The 18,299-nt window shown below is 44.0% G+C and overlaps 4 protein-coding genes across 8 annotated transcripts in view; 3 read left to right on the top strand and 1 right to left on the bottom strand.

Annotated features, from left to right (window-relative positions):
• ciz1a (cdkn1a interacting zinc finger protein 1a) overlaps positions 1-620 on the top strand; it is a 10,931-nt gene extending 10,311 nt beyond the window's left edge. Inside the window, exon 15 of the mRNA XM_080018040.1 lies at positions 1-620. This exon is cut by the window's left edge and continues 1,522 nt beyond it. The gene's annotated coding sequence lies outside the window, so the exon portion shown is untranslated.
• A 1,903-nt stretch (positions 621-2,523) lies between these two features.
• On the bottom strand, positions 2,524-4,863 carry bbln (bublin coiled coil protein). Its single transcript, XM_080018437.1, has 2 exons — positions 4,497-4,863; positions 2,524-3,459 (listed from the first exon to the last, which is right to left on the bottom strand). The coding sequence occupies exons 1-2, from the start codon at positions 4,573-4,575 to the stop codon at positions 3,254-3,256; spliced, it is 285 nt and encodes a 94-aa protein (XP_079874563.1). The 5' UTR covers positions 4,576-4,863; the 3' UTR covers positions 2,524-3,253.
• A 240-nt stretch (positions 4,864-5,103) lies between these two features.
• On the top strand, positions 5,104-9,071 carry surf2 (surfeit 2). Of its 4 annotated transcripts, none has more exons than XM_080017436.1 (7): positions 5,106-5,293; positions 5,836-5,987; positions 6,226-6,329; positions 6,634-6,819; positions 7,062-7,201; positions 7,301-7,374; positions 8,042-9,071. In XM_080017436.1, the coding sequence occupies exons 1-6, from the start codon at positions 5,219-5,221 to the stop codon at positions 7,358-7,360; spliced, it is 717 nt and encodes a 238-aa protein (XP_079873562.1). In that variant the 5' UTR covers positions 5,106-5,218; the 3' UTR covers positions 7,361-7,374; positions 8,042-9,071. The 4 variants fall into 4 exon arrangements, with proteins under 4 accessions (XP_079873563.1, XP_079873562.1, XP_079873561.1 ...); XM_080017435.1 differs by having other exon boundaries at positions 7,301-7,404; XM_080017437.1 differs by lacking the exons at positions 7,301-7,374; positions 8,042-9,071 and adding an exon at positions 6,907-7,009 and having other exon boundaries at positions 5,104-5,293; positions 7,085-7,150.
• A 2,598-nt stretch (positions 9,072-11,669) lies between these two features.
• surf4 (surfeit 4) lies at positions 11,670-18,235 on the top strand. 2 transcript variants are annotated; one of them, XM_080018280.1, is made up of 7 exons: positions 11,670-11,804; positions 13,886-14,072; positions 15,177-15,253; positions 15,339-15,382; positions 15,627-15,813; positions 16,153-16,432; positions 17,813-18,235. In XM_080018280.1, the coding sequence occupies exons 1-6, from the start codon at positions 11,757-11,759 to the stop codon at positions 16,417-16,419; spliced, it is 810 nt and encodes a 269-aa protein (XP_079874406.1). In that variant the 5' UTR covers positions 11,670-11,756; the 3' UTR covers positions 16,420-16,432; positions 17,813-18,235. The 2 variants fall into 2 exon arrangements, with proteins under 2 accessions (XP_079874406.1, XP_079874405.1); XM_080018279.1 differs by having other exon boundaries at positions 16,153-18,235.
• The last annotated feature ends 64 nt before the right edge of the window (positions 18,236-18,299 follow it).

Below are 18,299 nucleotides of genomic sequence, written 5' to 3'. Positions count from 1 at the left end.
AAAAAAAAAATTGGGACATACACCCTATGAAGATGTGCAATCTGAGGCTTTATTACTAAACTCTGGCTTTGGTCCAATTGATTGGTTTTTTGTTTTTGTTTTGTTTTTTTCAAAATTGGGATTTTCAGTACAGTATATAAGCAGATTGTAATATATGTTGTGTGAAATTCCCTGCGATTACCATCCATTTCATTCCTCCGTTTTTTTAAAAACCGCTTTATCCAGATCATGGTCGCCGTAGTCGGACCACGACAGACCGGCGCCTGATGGGCGGACGGCGGCTCGGCCTGAGGGGTTTCTAGTCATTCCCAGGTCAGCTGAGAGTCGTAAACCCTCAGTGGCACAGCTCCACTCGGAGCCCCTTCAGGGCGGCGTGCTCGCTCGATATCCACCCCAACCCCCTCAGCCTCCTTTCAGTCCGGGGGAGCAGCGGCGAGCGCTCGGGTCTCCCGCCCCGTCGCGGCCGCTCGGGAGTGCGGAAGCAGCCGCAGATCATCTGCCTCGAAGGTCTTGAAGATGTCATTGGGAGGTGACGGACACGGGAGCGGCGGCTGAGCAACCCAGGACACGGTGGTCAACGTCGACCCGAGACCCTCCTCCGGCCAGACATTGGGAGAGTGTTGTCACGCGGGAGATGGGAACAGTGTCTGCAGACCTCCCCCCCCCCCCCCCCCCCCCCCCCCCCCGTGAATTGCCGTGATGCTACGTTTTTTTATTTTTTTTTTATTTTCCCTCATCCGCATTGACCAGCCCTACTTGAAATGTCACGTTTTATTTTGTGCCGCACTCTCGCTCTCAAATGTTGAAACGGCTCTGCAAAGACCTACCAGTCAGGTCTTTGAAACGCATGGGTAAATAGGCAGCCAGTGTAGCAAAGGATTCATCTGTGAGCGTCTTCCAGCCTGTTTCGAAGAGGGTGACGGTTAATGTGAAAACCATTTCACATTTATTTGCATCACTCACACCAGTTGTCATTCAAATTTAGGAATCGGTTCATGGACCTATGTTCATTCTTTGGATTTGGGCGAGGTAATGACACAAAACGCTTTAATTGTTTAAGCACATGAGCAGCCGCCGGTTTAATTGTGATCGATTTAAGAGGAAGACTCGATTTAAAAACTGAACGGCGATGCGTTTCTATTTATCCAGCTGCAATGGCTAGTCGATCAAAATTGGATCAGATTTCCCACCCTGCTTTTTGTTTAAAAAGTCAGACCGGTGATGTGGAAAAGAAGCGTTTCCGTGAGGTAGTTAGTTGGCTAATGCTAACGTACCGTCACTCGTAAGCTGAATAAGTGACAATATAGTCTATGAACCTTTGTCATTGCTTTCCGGGTAGCACATTATTTAGTAAGATGAGGCATAAACCATTTAGTGACTGTTTGTTTTGTTTTTTCTTTGTTTAAGAAGACAACTTTTAAGTATTAAGCTATCTTTGATCTCAAGTCCGAGCATCGCTGTGTTGAAGTGTAAATTGTCCATACATTTTGTTCTTGGTGTTTGTATTTCTAGAAATGCGGGGGCTTTAAGATCTGCTGATTTTGCAAGGGAGGCATTCTTGGCTGCTGCCATCCAATTAAAACTCTACTTCTGCCACACAGTCTAACCAGAATACTTGCTCAGTCTAAATCAAAAAAAAAAAAAAAAAAAGGTTGTCCGGTCTATTTGACTGCTTTTCAACATCACACCAAAAATTCACACTGAACATAGATCATTAAAACCTGTAAACGCGTCCGAGAAAACATGTCTCAAATTCTGCTAAATTTACCGCATTTCATTTCATTAATTTGGGAGCCAGCCTCTCAAATTTAACGATAAGCTGCGTGACTGGGATTCGGTTGTTAATGCATGAGAAAAGACTCATGTTACTATTGTTTTCATTGGGACTAGAAGGCACCGATGACAGTCCTTTAGATGGCCAGGCCACACATGAAAGAAATGACTCATCTCTCCCACTGACTTGTTTTGGTTTTTTTTGTTATAGGAGGCAATTGCGTGCATTTTACAACACGAAGATACTGTTATTTTAGCCTATTCTCATAGTACTGAAGATAATTTGCTCTGAAGTTGGCTTTTTTTTTTTTTTTTTTTTTTTAATTACTGGAAAGGTAAGATCATAGTAAAAATGGTCCCGACTGTATTTCACAGGAAAGCGATCACACATTGGCCGGTGGACGATGAGGTGGTTTCAATCAAAAAAACAGATCATTTAATCTGTAGTTCTAGGTTATACCAATGTATAGTTAGAACTTTGGTTTCTGTCAATTTGTTGGCCGTGAGGATGCAACACTTTTGCAAGGCTGTTGTGAAAATATTTCAACCTGATACAAGAACTGAATCTCTTTAACCACAGTAGACACTGAACCTACGTAGTGATCTCTTAATCGGTGCGATGGCGTTAATGTATAAGGATAAAAACCTGGCTTGAAATTGCGCAAATAAGAGTTAAAGAGACTGTTTTGTGTAGCTAGGGTAAAATTTTAGGTTTTGCTCTTATGTAAAGAACATTTCCAAACAAATTCGTAGGTTTATTACTGTATTTTTATTCAGCCATTGACTAAAGTAATTGAACAAACAAATGTTTTTGTTTTGTTTTTTTGGTTTTTTTTAACTGCTGGAAGTTAAATGTATTTTTGAAAGTTGAAAGTTTTGTCATTTTAATTTATATAAAAAAAATATCTGACAATTATCACACTTCAACAGTTTTTCTTTTAGCTTCTTTAACCTCTTACAGAAGGCTATCCACGATAAACAGCACTGCACTATTACACAAACCACATTCATAATAGTAAATACACATACAACATTGGAAATATTTGCATACCTATGGAAAACGGAGTTGATGAAATTCTCACATATTCAGTCTAATATTCTTAAACTTTGGTATAGAGGGTGTTAATTGATAAAGTCTACATTATTGTTATCGAGGGGGCACGTAGATGAAACAAGGCCGATTGATGCCGTTCACTGATGGAACAAAATGGAGGGTTGTACACAGGAATACAAAAAGGGCATTCCAGCTGACAGGCAAGCAACACCGTGAACTCTACTATGATAGAAATGGACATTTTTGCAATTGGCGGGCAGTCCCACCCTCTCTGAATGAACTGTACATATATATTTTGCGTGCAAGATACAGATTTATCTTCAGACAGATGTACCGTTTACATCCAAGTCCATCATGATTAAGGAAATAATAGATTTTTGCTGGATTTACAACCGCACTGTATTAGCGCGGCGTGACGTTCAGCTCTCATTTGGAGGGTGACGGGGGCCGCTCCTCTTCGGAGGCCTGCGCCACGGTGGCGGGCCCCGCCAGCTGAGCCCTGAACTCCTGCCTGGCCTGGCGGTTGGACTCCAGCAGCTCGTGCAGCTTGCCATTCAGAGCGTCGTTGCGTTCCTCCAGGTTGTCCAGGCAGGAGTTGATCTGGTCCAGCATCGAATTGATGGCGGCATATTCTGTCGTGGGAGAGCAGGGAGTTAGTGGCTGTGTGTACAAACCCTACTGACCAAGAACCGCAGTCATTCCCCATTTCTACTCCCTTCAAGACTCTTAAATTGTCACATGCTTACATGTAGAGTGCAGTGAAATGATGAGAGGGTAAACTCCACATTACACACTCCACACAACATTATAACCACCACTTATATTGTGGAGCTCTGACTCGTGGAGGCATGGACTCCACAAGACCTCTGAAGGTGTCCTGTGGTATCAGGCACCAAGACGTGAGCAGCAGATCCTTAAAGTCCGGTAAGTTGTGAGGTGGGGGCCCCACGGATGGGGCTTGTTGTTCCAGCACATCCCACAGAGGTTTCCACTGACTCGGGACCACTGGACCCTAACCCCGCCCGTCCGCATGATGTAGAAGAAAACGTGATTCATCAGAGCAGGCCACCTCCGTCCATCGCTCCATGGTCCAGTTCTGACTCTCACGTGCCCCTTGTAGGCGCTTTCAGCGGCGGACAGCGGTCAGCATGGGGCACTCTGACCGATCTGCAGCTACACAGCCCCATACGCAAGCAAGCTGCGATGCACTGTGTGTTCTGACACCTTTCTATCAAAGCAACATTCACTTTTTCACCAATTTGTGTTGCAGTGGCTCTTCTGTGGGATCGGACCAGACGGGCTGGACTTCTCCCCAGGGCCCATCGCCTTTTGCCGGTCCACCGGCCGTCCCTCCATGGACGACTTTTGGTAGGCGCTAACCACTGCATACCGGGGAACACCCCACAAGACCTGTCGTTTTGGAGATGCCCTGACCCAGTCGTCTAGCCATCACAATTTGGCCCTCGTCAAAGTCGCTCAGATCCTTACGCTTGACCATTGTTCCTGCTGCCAACACATGTACAGTATGCGACAAGTCATACGACTACAACATACACGGGTACCTCTTCACCCACAACAAACGCATACACCACGTGTTGCGACGTCCACCTCAACTTTAATGTTTTACAGAGAGGGGCTCAACAGCGGGTGGGGTGGGTGGGGTCCTCACCTTCTTCGTTGAACTCGTCATCGTCGTCGATGGTCATTTGGTCGATAGAGATGTTGGGGTCACCGTTCGGCCCAGACATGGCTCCTTCAGCCTCGGCTTTCGCCCGAAACAGCTGCACCCGCCACACGCTTCCCGGGGAACGTCAGCCCTCCGCCGCACACGATCCGTCCCCCAACGCCGCAGCGGGCGCCGCGTCGCCTCCTCGCACGGTAAGAACAACGACGACGACGACGACAGCAACCCGGAGCCGATCTTCCTCCGACGGATTAACCCGAGTAAACCCGAAAAAATAAAAGAAAAAACACCCCGTTCGACGGACTCACGGTGAATCACGGGACCGACGGGCAATGTGTCCCTTCCGGGCCGCCATAACCCTCTCAGCTGATTCAGGACCCCCGGCGGTGGTGCCCTTTGCTGTGCCCAAATAAAAGTGTTCACGCAATGCAACATCTCTCCATAAGTTTACAGGATGGTTCCTGAACCAACAGAAAGACTCCCGACACCCCCCCCGCCGCCCCCCCCAAGTGTTTGTTGTCCTGTCGCGACTTTTAATTCTCCCGCAAAACGACCTGGGGTTGCCTCGCGCACGCTGGGTGACGTCGAATAACCCGGAAATAAAAAATAAAATTAAAAAAAAAAAAAAAAACCCAGACATTAATACCCACGTGGGGGTGCTGCTGGACGTGGTAAACAAATCAACAAGAGCCGAACACGCAAGAACTATGGACGACTTACCCGCAGAGCTCCAAGCGTTCCTGGGTAACCACTCGTGTCTTCAGCTCACAGAAAGCAAAAAGGTTCGTGAATAGCCCTGTAGCCACTTTCCGGCGTAGCATCCTGCTAGCATAGCATCTGGGCACTGCCGGTGTCGTGCCCAAAAGGGATCATCCGCCAAAGAAACGACTGACGTCCGCTGGGTGGACTTTAATCTGTGAAATATATCAAATGTAATATGATGAATGAAACCTAATCACCTTTTTGCATTACTAACCTTTCTCGTCACACGGCAGGAGCTGCAGTCACTTTTTGACAAGTGCAAAACTGTATTTTCTGGTTTGACAAGTGCAAAACTGCATCTTATGACGTGTTTTGGACCTTTTTAAATGTATTTCAAGGTTAAAAAAAAAAAAAAAAAAAAGGACTGGGTGAGCTATGATCTTCAAAATATAACGCTCGTGAATGAAATCAGGTCGTTTTGAGGCATAAACAACGTTTCGGCGACGAGGTAGATGCCGCGATCACTTTTTGGCACGACACCTGTCATCTCATTAATTGTTGTGTCTTTGTACACCATACACCTTAACATATCGTCCATGTTGTTTTTCCTTTTCCATTTCAGATCAAATGTTTACTAAATGGCCACGAATTCCCCTGCAATTTAACAGAGCTCCAGAAGTTTACCAGTGGGAAGAAATACCAGAAGTTAAGCTCTGTTTCAGAGTTTAACTACAGCCAGTATGAGCCTCATATTGTGCCCAGCACAAAACAACCGTAAGAACTTTTGCCAAGAGGCTTTTATTTTTTGTTATGAATCTGACTAATCTTTTCACAGATTTGTATGGAAGGGCAGTATCTTTATTTTTTTTTTCTTGCACACTGTAATATTTTGGTCATCATATGACTTTTCCAAGCAAGTGTAATGAGTAAATTCCCCATTAAGGTATTGATATGTGAACACCGGACCGCAACTGAGCGAGGGGGTGTTTGTTGTTTCTCCACTGTTGTCCAGCAATCAGCTCTTCTGCAAGCTGACTCTCAGACATCTTAACCGGCAACCACACCATGTCATGGGACATGTAAACGGGAAACGCTTCAAGAAGGCCATGGCGAAATGTCGGTACACTGTTTTTTCATTTTGTATTTTTAGATCCAATTGCATAAATCTGCTCTTTTTTTTAAATACAAACAATTTAGCTGCTGAATTTGACACCTTTATAGCATATTCCATCCAACTGAAATACCCATAGCAGCTAGTTCCACTATTAAATTAATGGAAAGAATACTTATACAATATGATGTAGCACGCTGCACATGTACAAAATAATTTTAGCGTTCCAAAATAGAACGTCCACTTCATTATGGATGCGGTAGCGCTGTGACCGCAGCACTAATATATTTGCTTTAAATCTCATCCTAGATGAAGAGTGTGCGCGACAGGGAACAGAGTTTGTTCCAGCCAGACTCAAACAAAAGAGGCCCAAAAACAGCGACGGGGAGGGAAGAGAACGGCGCAATCCAAAGCGAGGGAATTCCATGTGGGAACCGGCTTCCAGCGACGAGGAGGGCAGTGATTCGGAGGACAGTATGAGTGACCTTTATCCCTGTAAGTGACACTGACTCATGATCGCCCCACCAACTGATTGAACCGATAAGGCCGTTGATGGAAAGCACCTGTTGCACATTCAAACAGTTTGGCCTCCACCACACGCGCCAGGACACCACCACCACCACCACCACCACCACCGCTGCACAGAACACCTATTGAGCTTGGCGGAGCTGACGGGCATCCATGGGTAACCGTTAACGTTTTTTATTATTATTATTTTTTTTTTAATCTGTCCACAGCACACATGTTTTGTCCCAACAAGGCGGAGCATTGCGTAGAGGTTATGGATGACGGCGGTAAAGAAGAGGAGAGTGACTTTAAAACCGATGATGAAGAGGGGGAGGACATGGAGGTGGACAAGCTGCCGAAACGCAGAAAGGTCGCTGAGTTTTAGCCAAAAGTATTAAATGTTCATTTTATTTTCATTTTTTAATCTCAATTGTTTTCTGCTTCACTGATAGTCTCGTATCTCCTTTAGGTTCAGGGTGGTGGTCTTCAGAAGAAACTCAAAAATAACAACTGGAAAAAGAAAGTATAACGCAGAATGAGGAGGTACCGATGGGAAACCAGAACTGTTCATCGGTACTAACAGATTGTTTTTCACACCTTGTTTCTTTAAGGTGTCTTGTTCCGCTGACATTCATCCTGTATTTATTTACCCCGGAACCCTGTTTGCTTTATTCCGATCTACTCTGAAAACACTTGGAGTATTTGTGAAACTCGGGAAAGGTCTCTGCACTTTGGATTTAATCAGAATATAGTGTTTGTTCTGCTTTGGAGAAGAGTGCATTGAAATTAAAAAAAAAAAAAAAAAAAGATCCTACTTGTTGAGAGCACTCTTGTCATTATGCATAACATCCTTACAGCTACTAGTTTAAACGTTTAGTCAGGGCTCTGGGATTCTTCATGAACGGTCTTCGTTATGCGATACATATGGAGTGCACTTCGCTACATAGATGTAGCCTCGCCCAAATGGATTGAGTTGATATTTAAAGCATGTCTCTGGTGAGTCTACGCAACAACTGTCACACAAGACATATTTAAATTGGTGTCTCACAATCGAGTCTGTTACATGTGATGTGAGTGATGAGAAAGATTTCTCTCATGTATACAGGTTTCCCCATTTACAAACGAATGAGGATGTGCACAAAATTAGGGTGCAGAAGCGGCATCTTGGACAGCGTGACAGTGTGTTCAATTATTTGCTGTGATCTCACAGGTCGGCGCTCCCCGGCTGGTCCTGCCCTCTCCATCTCCAAGCTTCCGCTTGTTCCCACTCACGCAGGAACTTGAAGCTCCCATGAGCTCGAGTCCGTTGTGTCTTGTCCCTGGTGGTGTCTTTGGAAGCCCTCGTTCAATGTCTCAAGCTCTACAGAGTGCTGCGGCCGCACACAACTATCTGGAAGACAAATGTCTGCCTCCAGCCTTCACGCTGCAGCTGTACTTTATGGGCAGAAATGTGACTAGAAACTGAATTTGAATCATTAAAATTTCAGTTGCTCAACTTGAATAATTGCATTAAGACAACTGAATTGGAATCTCATTTGTATTGTTTAACTTGAATTGAATTGAATTGAAAAGCTCAATCTGAATTGCGTAATTTGAAGTTTGAATGTATTTGGTTTTCAACTGAATTCCTTTTGAATTTGAGCCTGAATGTAATGTCATGAGATTTCATTCATTTGCTCTGAAACTATTTGCTCCTCGCTGAAAATGCATTCCGTTCTCACAATTCAAATTCAGTTCTTGCAATTCAATTTCAATTTATCGAGACACGTCCGGATCCTTGCGGGAGAGCCACCTTACACATGCGCAAGATAACTACATGTGACCAGTGACGCAATGACAAGCTTGTCTGTGACCAATCAGAAGTCTGCAGTGCTCTCACGTGACCATTGCGGAGATGAAAAAACACATTTGTTTTAAATAACTTGTACAAAACTGGACGGATTATGATCATACGACGGCATGCCGGATCTGCCCTGAGTGCAAATCTTCCATGAGATCCATCAACAAGTGGCGTTCATGTTTTCATGAAGAAGAACAATAGGGCTTTCCGCTCCCTTCCGGGGCTGGACCCATGATTATACTATTCAGATCCAGTTTTTCAATGCAATTACAAACGTTGAGGAATTGAAACATAAATGGTAGAAAGGAAAACATTGTCCACATGCGCAAAAATCAAGTTCATGATGTGATCTGACATTTCTAGGTAGGTGTACATATAAGATCCGAAGAAAAGCCTTAATTCTGGTCACTGTTTTTCTTTTTATTAAAAAGAATGATGTCTTCCACACTGGTAACTGTACTCCTTGTCCAGGATCAAGTGTACTGTACCTCTCCCGGCTTTTTGGGTCAGTCACACACGTATATGGGTCACACACGATCTATTTACGCAAATGAGATAAAGATAGATTTTCTTAAATAAAAACATGCATTCATATCAGTCTCAGCTTAAAGTGTCTGTTAAATGGGCATTTTTATAGTACATTTATGCCCCCATGACATAAAATATAGTTGTCTGCATTCAAGTTTTCTATTGGACTTCTGGACAATAACTGAGCTGAGAACAAATGCTCCTGTTAAATTTGCAGTCCCGCACTTTGCTCCAAGACAGACAAACAAGCGTGTTTGTTTGTGCACAAACACAAACAAACATGACAGCTGTTGAGGAATGTCATCTTGTACATTTGTACTGGAGAAAAATAAATAATATATAGACTTGATCGTTCTCGCAGGAAAGATGGGGCGTTTATGAAATAAATGTGTAAATTAACATGTTCGGCCGCTCGCCAGTGACTCATCAAATTCAACTTCTATGAGTGGAATAACTTATTTATTTTTTGAACAAGGGATTAAAGAAACGTAAAAACGTAAAAAAATCAAAAACCATAAGGGATATAAGTTATCATCAAAAGGCAGATTTGATAAAGCAGCAGGAATGGCGGACCCTGCCATGAACAACGCAATGGAATGACATAGAGGTTGTGCTATACCTCTATATTTCAAATGGTTGTTTCTTATAAAGTGACAGCTAAATAGATATGGGATCAATTTCATATCCTTTTAATTTTTCTTTTTTTTTTGCAAAATAATCTTACGGATTACCACTTTAATGATGAAGTTAAAACTAGTGCCTTAGCACTTTGCGGCATCTTCTGATCATTATTGGGTTTGTTTTTGTTTTTTAATTAAAAAGAATGTCTTCCACACTGGTAACTGTACTCCTTGTCCAGGATCAAGTGTACTGTACCTTTCAGCCTTTTTGGGTCAGTCACACACATGTATATGGGTCACACACACACAATATACTGTATTTACGCAAACAAGATAAAGATAGAAGATTTTAGATAAAAACATGCCCCAAGACATTCAACTGCCATGAGTGGGATAACTTATTTATTTTTTTTAAACAAGGGATGAAAGAAATACATGAAAAAAAAATCAAAAACTATAAGTGATATAAGTTGTCATCGATCAGCGCATTTGATATACCAACAGGAAAGGCGGACCCCGCCACCAACAACGGAATGGAATGACATAGAGGTTGCGCTACACCTCTATATTTCAAACGGTTGTTTGTTATAAAGTGCCAGCTAAATAGATATGGGATAAATATCATATATATATATATATATATTTGTTTTTATTATTATTATTATTTTTTTAATAATCTTACGGATTACCACTTTAATTATGGATGATGTCTTCCACTGTTCTCCTTGTCCAGGATCAAGTGTACTGTACCTCTCCAGCCTTTTTGGGTCAGTCGCACACATGTATATGGGTCACACAATATATTCACGCAAACGAGATAAAGATAGAAGATTTGAAATAAAAACATGCATTCATATCAATGTCAGCTTAAACTGTCTGTTAAATGGGGATTTCTATAGTGCGATTATGCCCCCATGATATCAACTATAGTGGTCTGAATTTAATTTTTCCATTGGACTTCTGGACAATAACTGAGCTGAGAACTAATGCTCCTGCTAAATTTGCAGTCCCGCGCTTTGCCCCAAGACAAGGGCGAACAAGCGTGTTTGTTTGTGCACAAACACGAACAAACAAACAAACATGACAGCTGTTGAGGGGTGTCATCACGTACTTTTAAACTGGAGAAAAAGAAAATAATAGGCAAACTGAATCGTACTCGGAGGAAAGACGATAGTCGGCCGCTCGCCAGTGACTCATCAAATTCAACGGCCATGAGCAGAATAACTTGTTTATTTTTTTTTTAAACAAGGGATTAAAGAAATACATGGGGGGGGAGAAAAAAAATCAAAAAATACAAGTGATATAAGTTATCATCGATCAGCGCATTTGATAAACCAGCAGGAAAAGGCGGACCCCGCCACCAACAACGGAATGGAATGACATAAGAGGTTGCGCTACACCTCTATATTGCAAACGGTTGTTTGTTATAAAGTGCCAACTAAATAGATATGGGATAAATATCATATATATATATATTTGTATATGTATACACACACACACACGTATTTCTTTTTACAAAATACTCTGATGGATTACCACTTGAACTATGACGTTAAAACGAGTGCTTTTTGCAGTCTGCGGCGTCCTGACGGCCACGCGTCGAAGTTTAAAACGGCTCGTCAATGGCTCTCGGTCACACCCCGCGGGCGTCCGACCTGTCGGCGTGACTGGGTTCGCAGGCAAGAGCGCGGCCGCCCTGCGTTTCCACGCACGGGGCGCGTTTCCACGCACACGGGGCGCTGCTCCGACCGACGGGCCCGAGCCGCATACGTGGCACGCCGCGGTCGCAGTGCAGTCTGGGGGGGCTCGAGTTAAAGCGCGGGGCATTGTGGGGCGGAGGGAGGCGGCCTTCTCCACTCAGACGAACCGGAGGAACCTGCGGGTAAATAACGGAGCGGGTACGGGGAAAAACCAGCATCTCCAACTACTTTGCGGCCATGAAGCAGGAGGACATGATGAGCACGGCGGAGGACGTGGCGGACCAGGTAACCGGCTTTTTTTTTTTTTTTTTTTTTATTTGCCTGCTTGGGTCGCGTCAACTCGCCGCGGCCGTTAGCTAGCGGGCTAACTGTAGCCGCCGTGTAGTCGGCGAGAAGCGGGCTCCCTCCGCTCGCGTCCGCCCGGCTCCCGGGTCGGGAGTTAACGGGCGGCTCGCTCGCCGAGTCGGAATCGACACCCGAGCGTGAAAAACGCCTCCACGTTGTGAATTTGGCCGTTGCTTGTGCGCGATAACCGGTCGCGTTAGCTTGTGCGTCCGCCCTGGAAGCGCCCGAACGCCAGCGAAACCAACATATTTTGTTTATTGATGTTTTTGTGGTTGTATTTCCTGCTTGTGTGTTGGTTTGGGGTTTTTGTTTTTTTTGACGCAAGTTTTTATATTTGTTTTATATTTGCTGCACTTGGACTGTTTTGCAATTTCGCCGCGTCGTACTTGCGTGGCGTGTAGTATGTGACGTACAAAACAATCTTCAACCGAGAAGAACGGTGGAGATGCCTCCCCGTGTCTCATGTTCCGCGCCGCGTCAAGGCCCCCGGGGGGGGGGGGGGGTGCGGGCTGACGGGGAACCAGTCACTTCGCTGTTGGGACCGCACCACCCCGACCCCGGATAGTGTTCTGCCCGTGGCCACAAGGACCAAAACGTTTAAACCAGTCCGGCTAAATCAGTCAAGAGAGTAGCGTTCACTTATGAGTCTGTATTGGCTTCTCCTAGAAACAAGCGGCACCCTGTTGAGCAACGTGGACGTCTTATGGACATGATCAGGCTTTAGGTTTCCCAGTCTCTCCCCCCCACAGGTGCCCCCATCACACGTGGCTATAAGTGAGGATATGTGTGAACTGCATTTAAAAATAAATAAATACATATAATAATAATAATAATAAAAAAATAATACATATTTGGTGGTTAACAGCTTGGTGTCGCACCCCCTGGCAGTGGGGAACAGGGCAACCGGACGGATCAGAGCTGGGGTCACCTTACAGAGCTCTGACCCGGGGCCACATGTCCAGGTCTCTCCTCGAGGCGTGTTTACATCGGTGGCAGGCTCCTCCGGCGCCGAGGTCCCGCCGTGCTCGGGCCCCACGGCCGTGGCCACAGCCTCCTGCTTCTCGGGTGTTTTTGGCCTGCACTGCTTTTCAGTTCCGCGTCGCTGTCGTGGGCTGAAACCCGTCTCCCTCTAAATGGGGCTTTTTGACCAGTGCACCGTGCTACGGATTCTAGATTGATTGCGTCTGTGTTTTGACTGGTATCACATGCTTGACTTGGCCGACGTTCCAACGTGGGTTTTAAGCCTGTCACGGAGCGCACTGTCTTATTGCTCCATGCCTTTTGTCTAAAACTCCTTGGCCAACCGGTTGTTGGCGAAGACGCAGCTTGCAACACTTCAGAGACTTGAGCCTATTTCTGGGGTGTCATAACACCCTGGCTTTTTCCTGGTTGGCTCAGTCCTCCATTCATGCCGTACGCAGTCAAGAGTGGGTGGTGCTGGAGCCTGATAGGCTCCTTGAGTCTGACAGTGCTGATGTGGACTGCTCGGTGGGAGGGGCGGGGCCGGCATGCCTTTCAGATTTAAGTTCTGTGTACAGTGGCCTTGAGCCCTGATTTTGCTTAAACAAATAATTAGGGAAGGTAAATAGCTTGGCAAATACAATGGGTGTTTACGATAATGCTGGGGTTGATTCTACTGCTCATAACACAATGGGCTCATTAGAGCTGACATGGAGAACAGCCTGATAAGTATAAAAAATATGTATGAAAGGCCATAGAATGAAATTACGGCCTGTGTCCTTTATTACTCCTGGTGACAAATTTCTACAGCACAGTTTGGATTATTATTATTATTATTAGTAGTAGTATTAGTAGTAGTAGTAGTTTTTTGTTTTTTTTTATGGACATAGTCAAAAAGCTTTTTGTATTTTTTTGATGCACTTCTTGGTCCATCATGACTTCTTAAATCTTTGATCCAAAGGGCATTTGGATCCACTTTTTTAGCCCTCATGTCTCACCGACACATTAAATATTCATGTTTACATTCATATTGTTCTCTCTATTGTCTTTTTGATTTCCAGTTTCTGCGTGTAACCAAACAGTACTTGCCCCATCTGGCACGCCTGTGTCTCATCAGCACCTTCCTGGAGGACGGCATTCGCATGTGGTTTCAGTGGAATGAGCAGAGGGACTACATCGAGGCTACTTGGAGTTGTGGCTATTTCCTGGCCACTTGCTTTGTGCTGCTTAATCTCTTGGGACAGCTGGGTGAGTCAGCTTGATAATGGTCGTGGTCACACTTCACCCGGTAAACTGTTTGGAAATGTCGTCAATTTTTGAACAATAAAGACTCCCAGTGTCAAAATAAGGTACTTATAGATATAGGAATAATTGACCTGAAAACTGATAGAAGGTATGTTGTAAGACAATGGTTTCCCATTATTATGCTGTTAACCTTGGGGCGTCATGTCCCAACAGGCCCCACGAAAAACTTTACAAACATCCCGTGATTTGTTAAAAGTTGGAGAAACATTTAAAAAATGATCAAAACCTACAGATGAAACCTAAAGTTCAGATATTTATGACTATGGAATTTGTGCATAGCCTATTTGAAAACATGGTTCACAAATTGCGTGCGATGGTTTAAAGATTTCCATTGGATTGATGCAATGACATTGCTTTTTACTGACAGATACAGATTCTCATCTCTGTCTGATGTAGGAAACTCAGAAAAAAAACCTTGAACAAGATATCTTCACCTTGAGATCATTTTGAAGTTCTATGTTGCATCACATCGAGTACCCGACTCTAGTCGGTTGTTGAAAGATTCCATCTTGAGCTCTTGTTTGTCGTCGTGCCTGAAATGTTACTAAAAATGTAAATACGCCTCAACGTTGTGCTGTATGAGTTCTGTTGCTTGGTCTGGTTTATAAATAATCCTGTATGAAACCTGGGTTAGAGCTGTTTGTTATAGTAAAACCTGTTTATAACCTGAGACAATAAGCAGTAAGCTGAAGTGCAGGGGCTGGGTGGTCTCGAAGTCTTCTGTCTATATCAGAACTATGCCATGTCGTTTTCCACCCTAAACGGGTTTTACCACCCCAAGCTTTATTGGGTATTTATTTATTTCAGTGAAGAGTAGTACTTAACTTAGGAGACAAACAAGTGGACACACAATGCATAACTGCAATTATGATCCATTCAAAGTATGCTCTCAGCTATTAATGTAAATAGCTTATAAGGCATTAAGGACAGTAGTACTCCAGTATGCTCCACTCAACTATCCCCTATCGTCATTTGTAGTTGTGTGATTGCCTAGGGCCAAAAAGTTACTCCTCTCATAACGGTGTGTTGTTGTGTATTTTCTTCCAGGCGGCTGTGTCCTAATCCTCAGTAGAAATTTTGTGCAGTATGCTTGCTTTGGATTATTTGGCATTATAGCGCTACAGGTGAGAAGATTGTGTTATTTGCACATTATAATGTGCTAATGTGTTTTGTATCTCTCTTTTAATTTTCTTTCTTCTCCCCCATCAGACTGTTGCATACAGCATTTTATGGGATCTCAAGTTTTTGATGAGGTAGGTTTGCCCCGATGGGATTCGTCAAAGATTGTTATATTTGAATCTATTGCACATGAACTTTTTTTGTGATATATAGCATAGAGGTCATAGTTGATGGTGGTGTTGCATTATATTCAGAGTTGTTTCTAATATTCTGCCGCCCTCATGTTTGTCAATAGGGAGCTTGCTACTAGTCTCCATCTCACAGTGTATTTATCTGAATACATATGTCTAAAATATGCCCTTTCACCGCGTCCTCCAGAAACCTGGCCCTGGGCGGTGGTCTGCTGCTGCTCCTGGCAGAGTCTCGTTCCGAAGGGAAGAGCATGTTTGCCGGGGTCCCCTCCATGGGCGAGAGCTCCCCCAAGCAGTACATGCAGCTGGGAGGCCGAGTGCTGCTGGTGCTGATGTTCATGACTCTGCTGCACTTTGATTCAAATTTCTTCTCTGTGAGTGTCCGATGAGAATGCAGCTCAATGAGCAGCTGCCTGGTCCATGAGATCAACCCTCATGACGGTAGATGATCTGTAGCGTACCGTTATTTATTCAAATTAGCATTCAAACGATATCTAATGGCTTCGATCGCCCACCCTAAAATATGGCGGTTTAACTATTTTTACTTCTGATATCGTAGAAGCTAAAGTAAATATTTGTTAGGATGATAAAAGAATAAATAAATACAGGAACCAGGTAGTGCTAAAGCAAAGCAGGCTGTCGGTAATGTCAACAATAACCAGCCGCTGTGTGATCATTAACCAACCTACATAAACTCTCCCACCCTCCTCCAGATCCTGCAGAACATGGTGGGGACCGCGCTCATTATCCTGGTGGCCGTCGGCTTCAAAACCAAGCTGGCGGCACTGACCCTGGTGGGCTGGCTGCTGGCCATCAACGTCTACTTCAATGCCTTCTGGACCATCCCCGCCTACAAGCCCATGCATGACTTCCTCAAGTATGACTTCTTCCAGACCACCTCGGTGATCGGTGGGCTGCTGTTGGTGGTGGCGCTTGGACCTGGTGGGGTGTCCATGGATGAGAAAAAGAAGGAGTGGTAGAACAGGGGCCGAGGTGAGTGGATTTCACGCCACTGTCCGCCCCCACCCCCCCCCCCCCCATGCCAGACAGGACAGTCTTTCCCATCTTTCCGTCATCTCCTCCGGCGTACAGACTTTTTTTTTTTTTTAAACCATATCCTCAAGAGCTGCCTCGACATTTTTTGAGTTCACTGAGTGATACAGGAATTTTTTATTTTTTTTCCCCTATACATTATATTTATAGCCCCCCTTTTTTTTTTGTTTGTTTTTTTTGGATGGTTAGCAACAGTAAAACGTTTAGTTGTTTTTTTTAATGTAATTTGTGTCAAAGTGCAAGTTAACTAACCCTGGATGAAACAAGTTTTAGGGGAAAAAAAAAAAAAAACAACTAAAGTGGGGAAAGAATGATTATCGCATTGTATTTTGTGGATGTTTTACTAGCTAAATCACACTGGTGAATAAAATTGGCAAAGTGGAGCGTGTACATTGGTTTGGGTTCACACATGGATGATTCATTATTATTATTTTTTTAATGTTTTATTTTTCTGCTCCGATCTGATTTTTGGATTGTCTGACATTGTCCACCATGTTGACCGTGAGAACTAATGCACTGTCCCAGAAAACTATGGTTTCCACCTCCCCGGTCCTAGCGTTCAAACTTCTGTACACATTTAGTCTGAAGTGACTGACTTTTATTTGTGTGTGGAGGTTGAATCTGCTGTGAATGTGTACGACCGTATACTAATTGGTGGGTTAAAGTTGTGCTTGATTGAAAACTGCAACACAACTGCTATGCTAGTTCTATAGCCGGTTATTGTGCACTTTGTACTGTCCGGCTTTGGCAAATACCAAACGGATGAACTAGGCCAGGTCACTAAACATGATTTTGATGGGTAATCTGAATAATCTTAGGAATACTCAAGTCAATAACAGAGAAGATAGGCGCAAAAAGTGCAATATTTGAATATGCACTTACAAACAAAATGCCCCAAATAAACAAATGCACAGGCTCGTGCGTTGCGCCCCGTGGCTCACATCGGATTAATCACAAGTGTGGGCTTCGGGTGCCTCGGGTGACCTCATTGGGGAGGAGACGGACAAAAATCAAAGCTATATTTAGAGGATTTCATGAAGCTGTACTTCCCGTGGAAAATAATGTCGGGAACCTGATGTACATGGTAAGTTAGTCGTCCCCCTCCCACCACCACCACCAGTCTCATCATCTGAGGCGAATACGCGCGCAGTGCAGAGTGAAGTGTCGCGATCTGACAGTTGTTCTTCAGAGCGTGACTCACACTGTGAAAGGATGCTGCCTTTTTTTTTTTTTTTTTTTTAATATAAATAATATAAAAGATGTCATCGTACCGACATGGTCCTATGTGAAATTTAACCCGTTATTTTATTTTTTTGTTAGTTTTGAAACTTCAACCGCTTCAAAGCCTTGATCTTGGTGTCCCGTCCCCCCCCCGAGGAGGACCGGAAAGTACCGAGAATTCTCCACTTTTACAGATTGAAAAAAATGTTACGAGCTCGGACCTCTTCAGTTTGACGCCGAGTGTCTCTGTAGCCGAGGAGCCTTCGCAGTCCTGGATTCCATGCGAGTCGTCATCCTGAAACCTAGATAAAGTAACAGGGACCGAGTGGAGGCAGTAACCAACGGCACTCTTTAACCTTCCCCCCCCCTTTCTTTGTTTTTTGTTTTGTTTTTGCCCCGTGCGGGGAGAGATATGTAATTCAGTGTATTAATTTTCAGAAGTTTATATTGTATTTTTGATCTTTTTATTTCATTTTGAAAGTTCACAGCAAAAATATGAAATAAAGTCATTGTTTCAGTCGATGGAGTTTTTTTGGGTTTTTTTTTTTTTGTATTTCTCATTTTCCAAGTCAAAAGGGAATGCTTG

This window comes from Zeus faber, assembly GCF_960531495.2.
Source record: "Zeus faber genome assembly, chromosome: 17".
Taxonomy (NCBI): domain Eukaryota; kingdom Metazoa; phylum Chordata; class Actinopteri; order Zeiformes; family Zeidae; genus Zeus; species Zeus faber.
The sequence above is the reverse complement of the archived record's forward strand: the minus strand, read 5'-3'. Positions and strand labels throughout refer to the sequence as shown.

Coding starts and splice junctions, on each gene's coding strand:
- surf2 (XM_080017436.1), top strand. CDS start 5,219: ATGGACGACTTACCCGCAGAGCTCCAAGCGTTCCTGGGTAACCACTCG. Junction 6,330..6,633: donor CAAGAAGGCCATGGCGAAAT/GTCGGTACACTG, acceptor ATCTCATCCTAG/ATGAAGAGTGTGCGCGACAG. Junction 7,202..7,300: donor AGCTGCCGAAACGCAGAAAG/GTCGCTGAGTTT, acceptor TATCTCCTTTAG/GTTCAGGGTGGTGGTCTTCA.
- surf4 (XM_080018280.1), top strand. CDS start 11,757: ATGAAGCAGGAGGACATGATGAGCACGGCGGAGGACGTGGCGGACCAG. Junction 15,383..15,626: donor GATCTCAAGTTTTTGATGAG/GTAGGTTTGCCC, acceptor CGCGTCCTCCAG/AAACCTGGCCCTGGGCGGTG. Junction 15,814..16,152: donor TTGATTCAAATTTCTTCTCT/GTGAGTGTCCGA, acceptor ACCCTCCTCCAG/ATCCTGCAGAACATGGTGGG.
- bbln (XM_080018437.1), bottom strand. CDS start 4,575: ATGTCTGGGCCGAACGGTGACCCCAACATCTCTATCGACCAAATGACC. Junction 3,460..4,496: donor TGACGAGTTCAACGAAGAAG/GTGAGGACCCCA, acceptor CTCCCACGACAG/AATATGCCGCCATCAATTCG.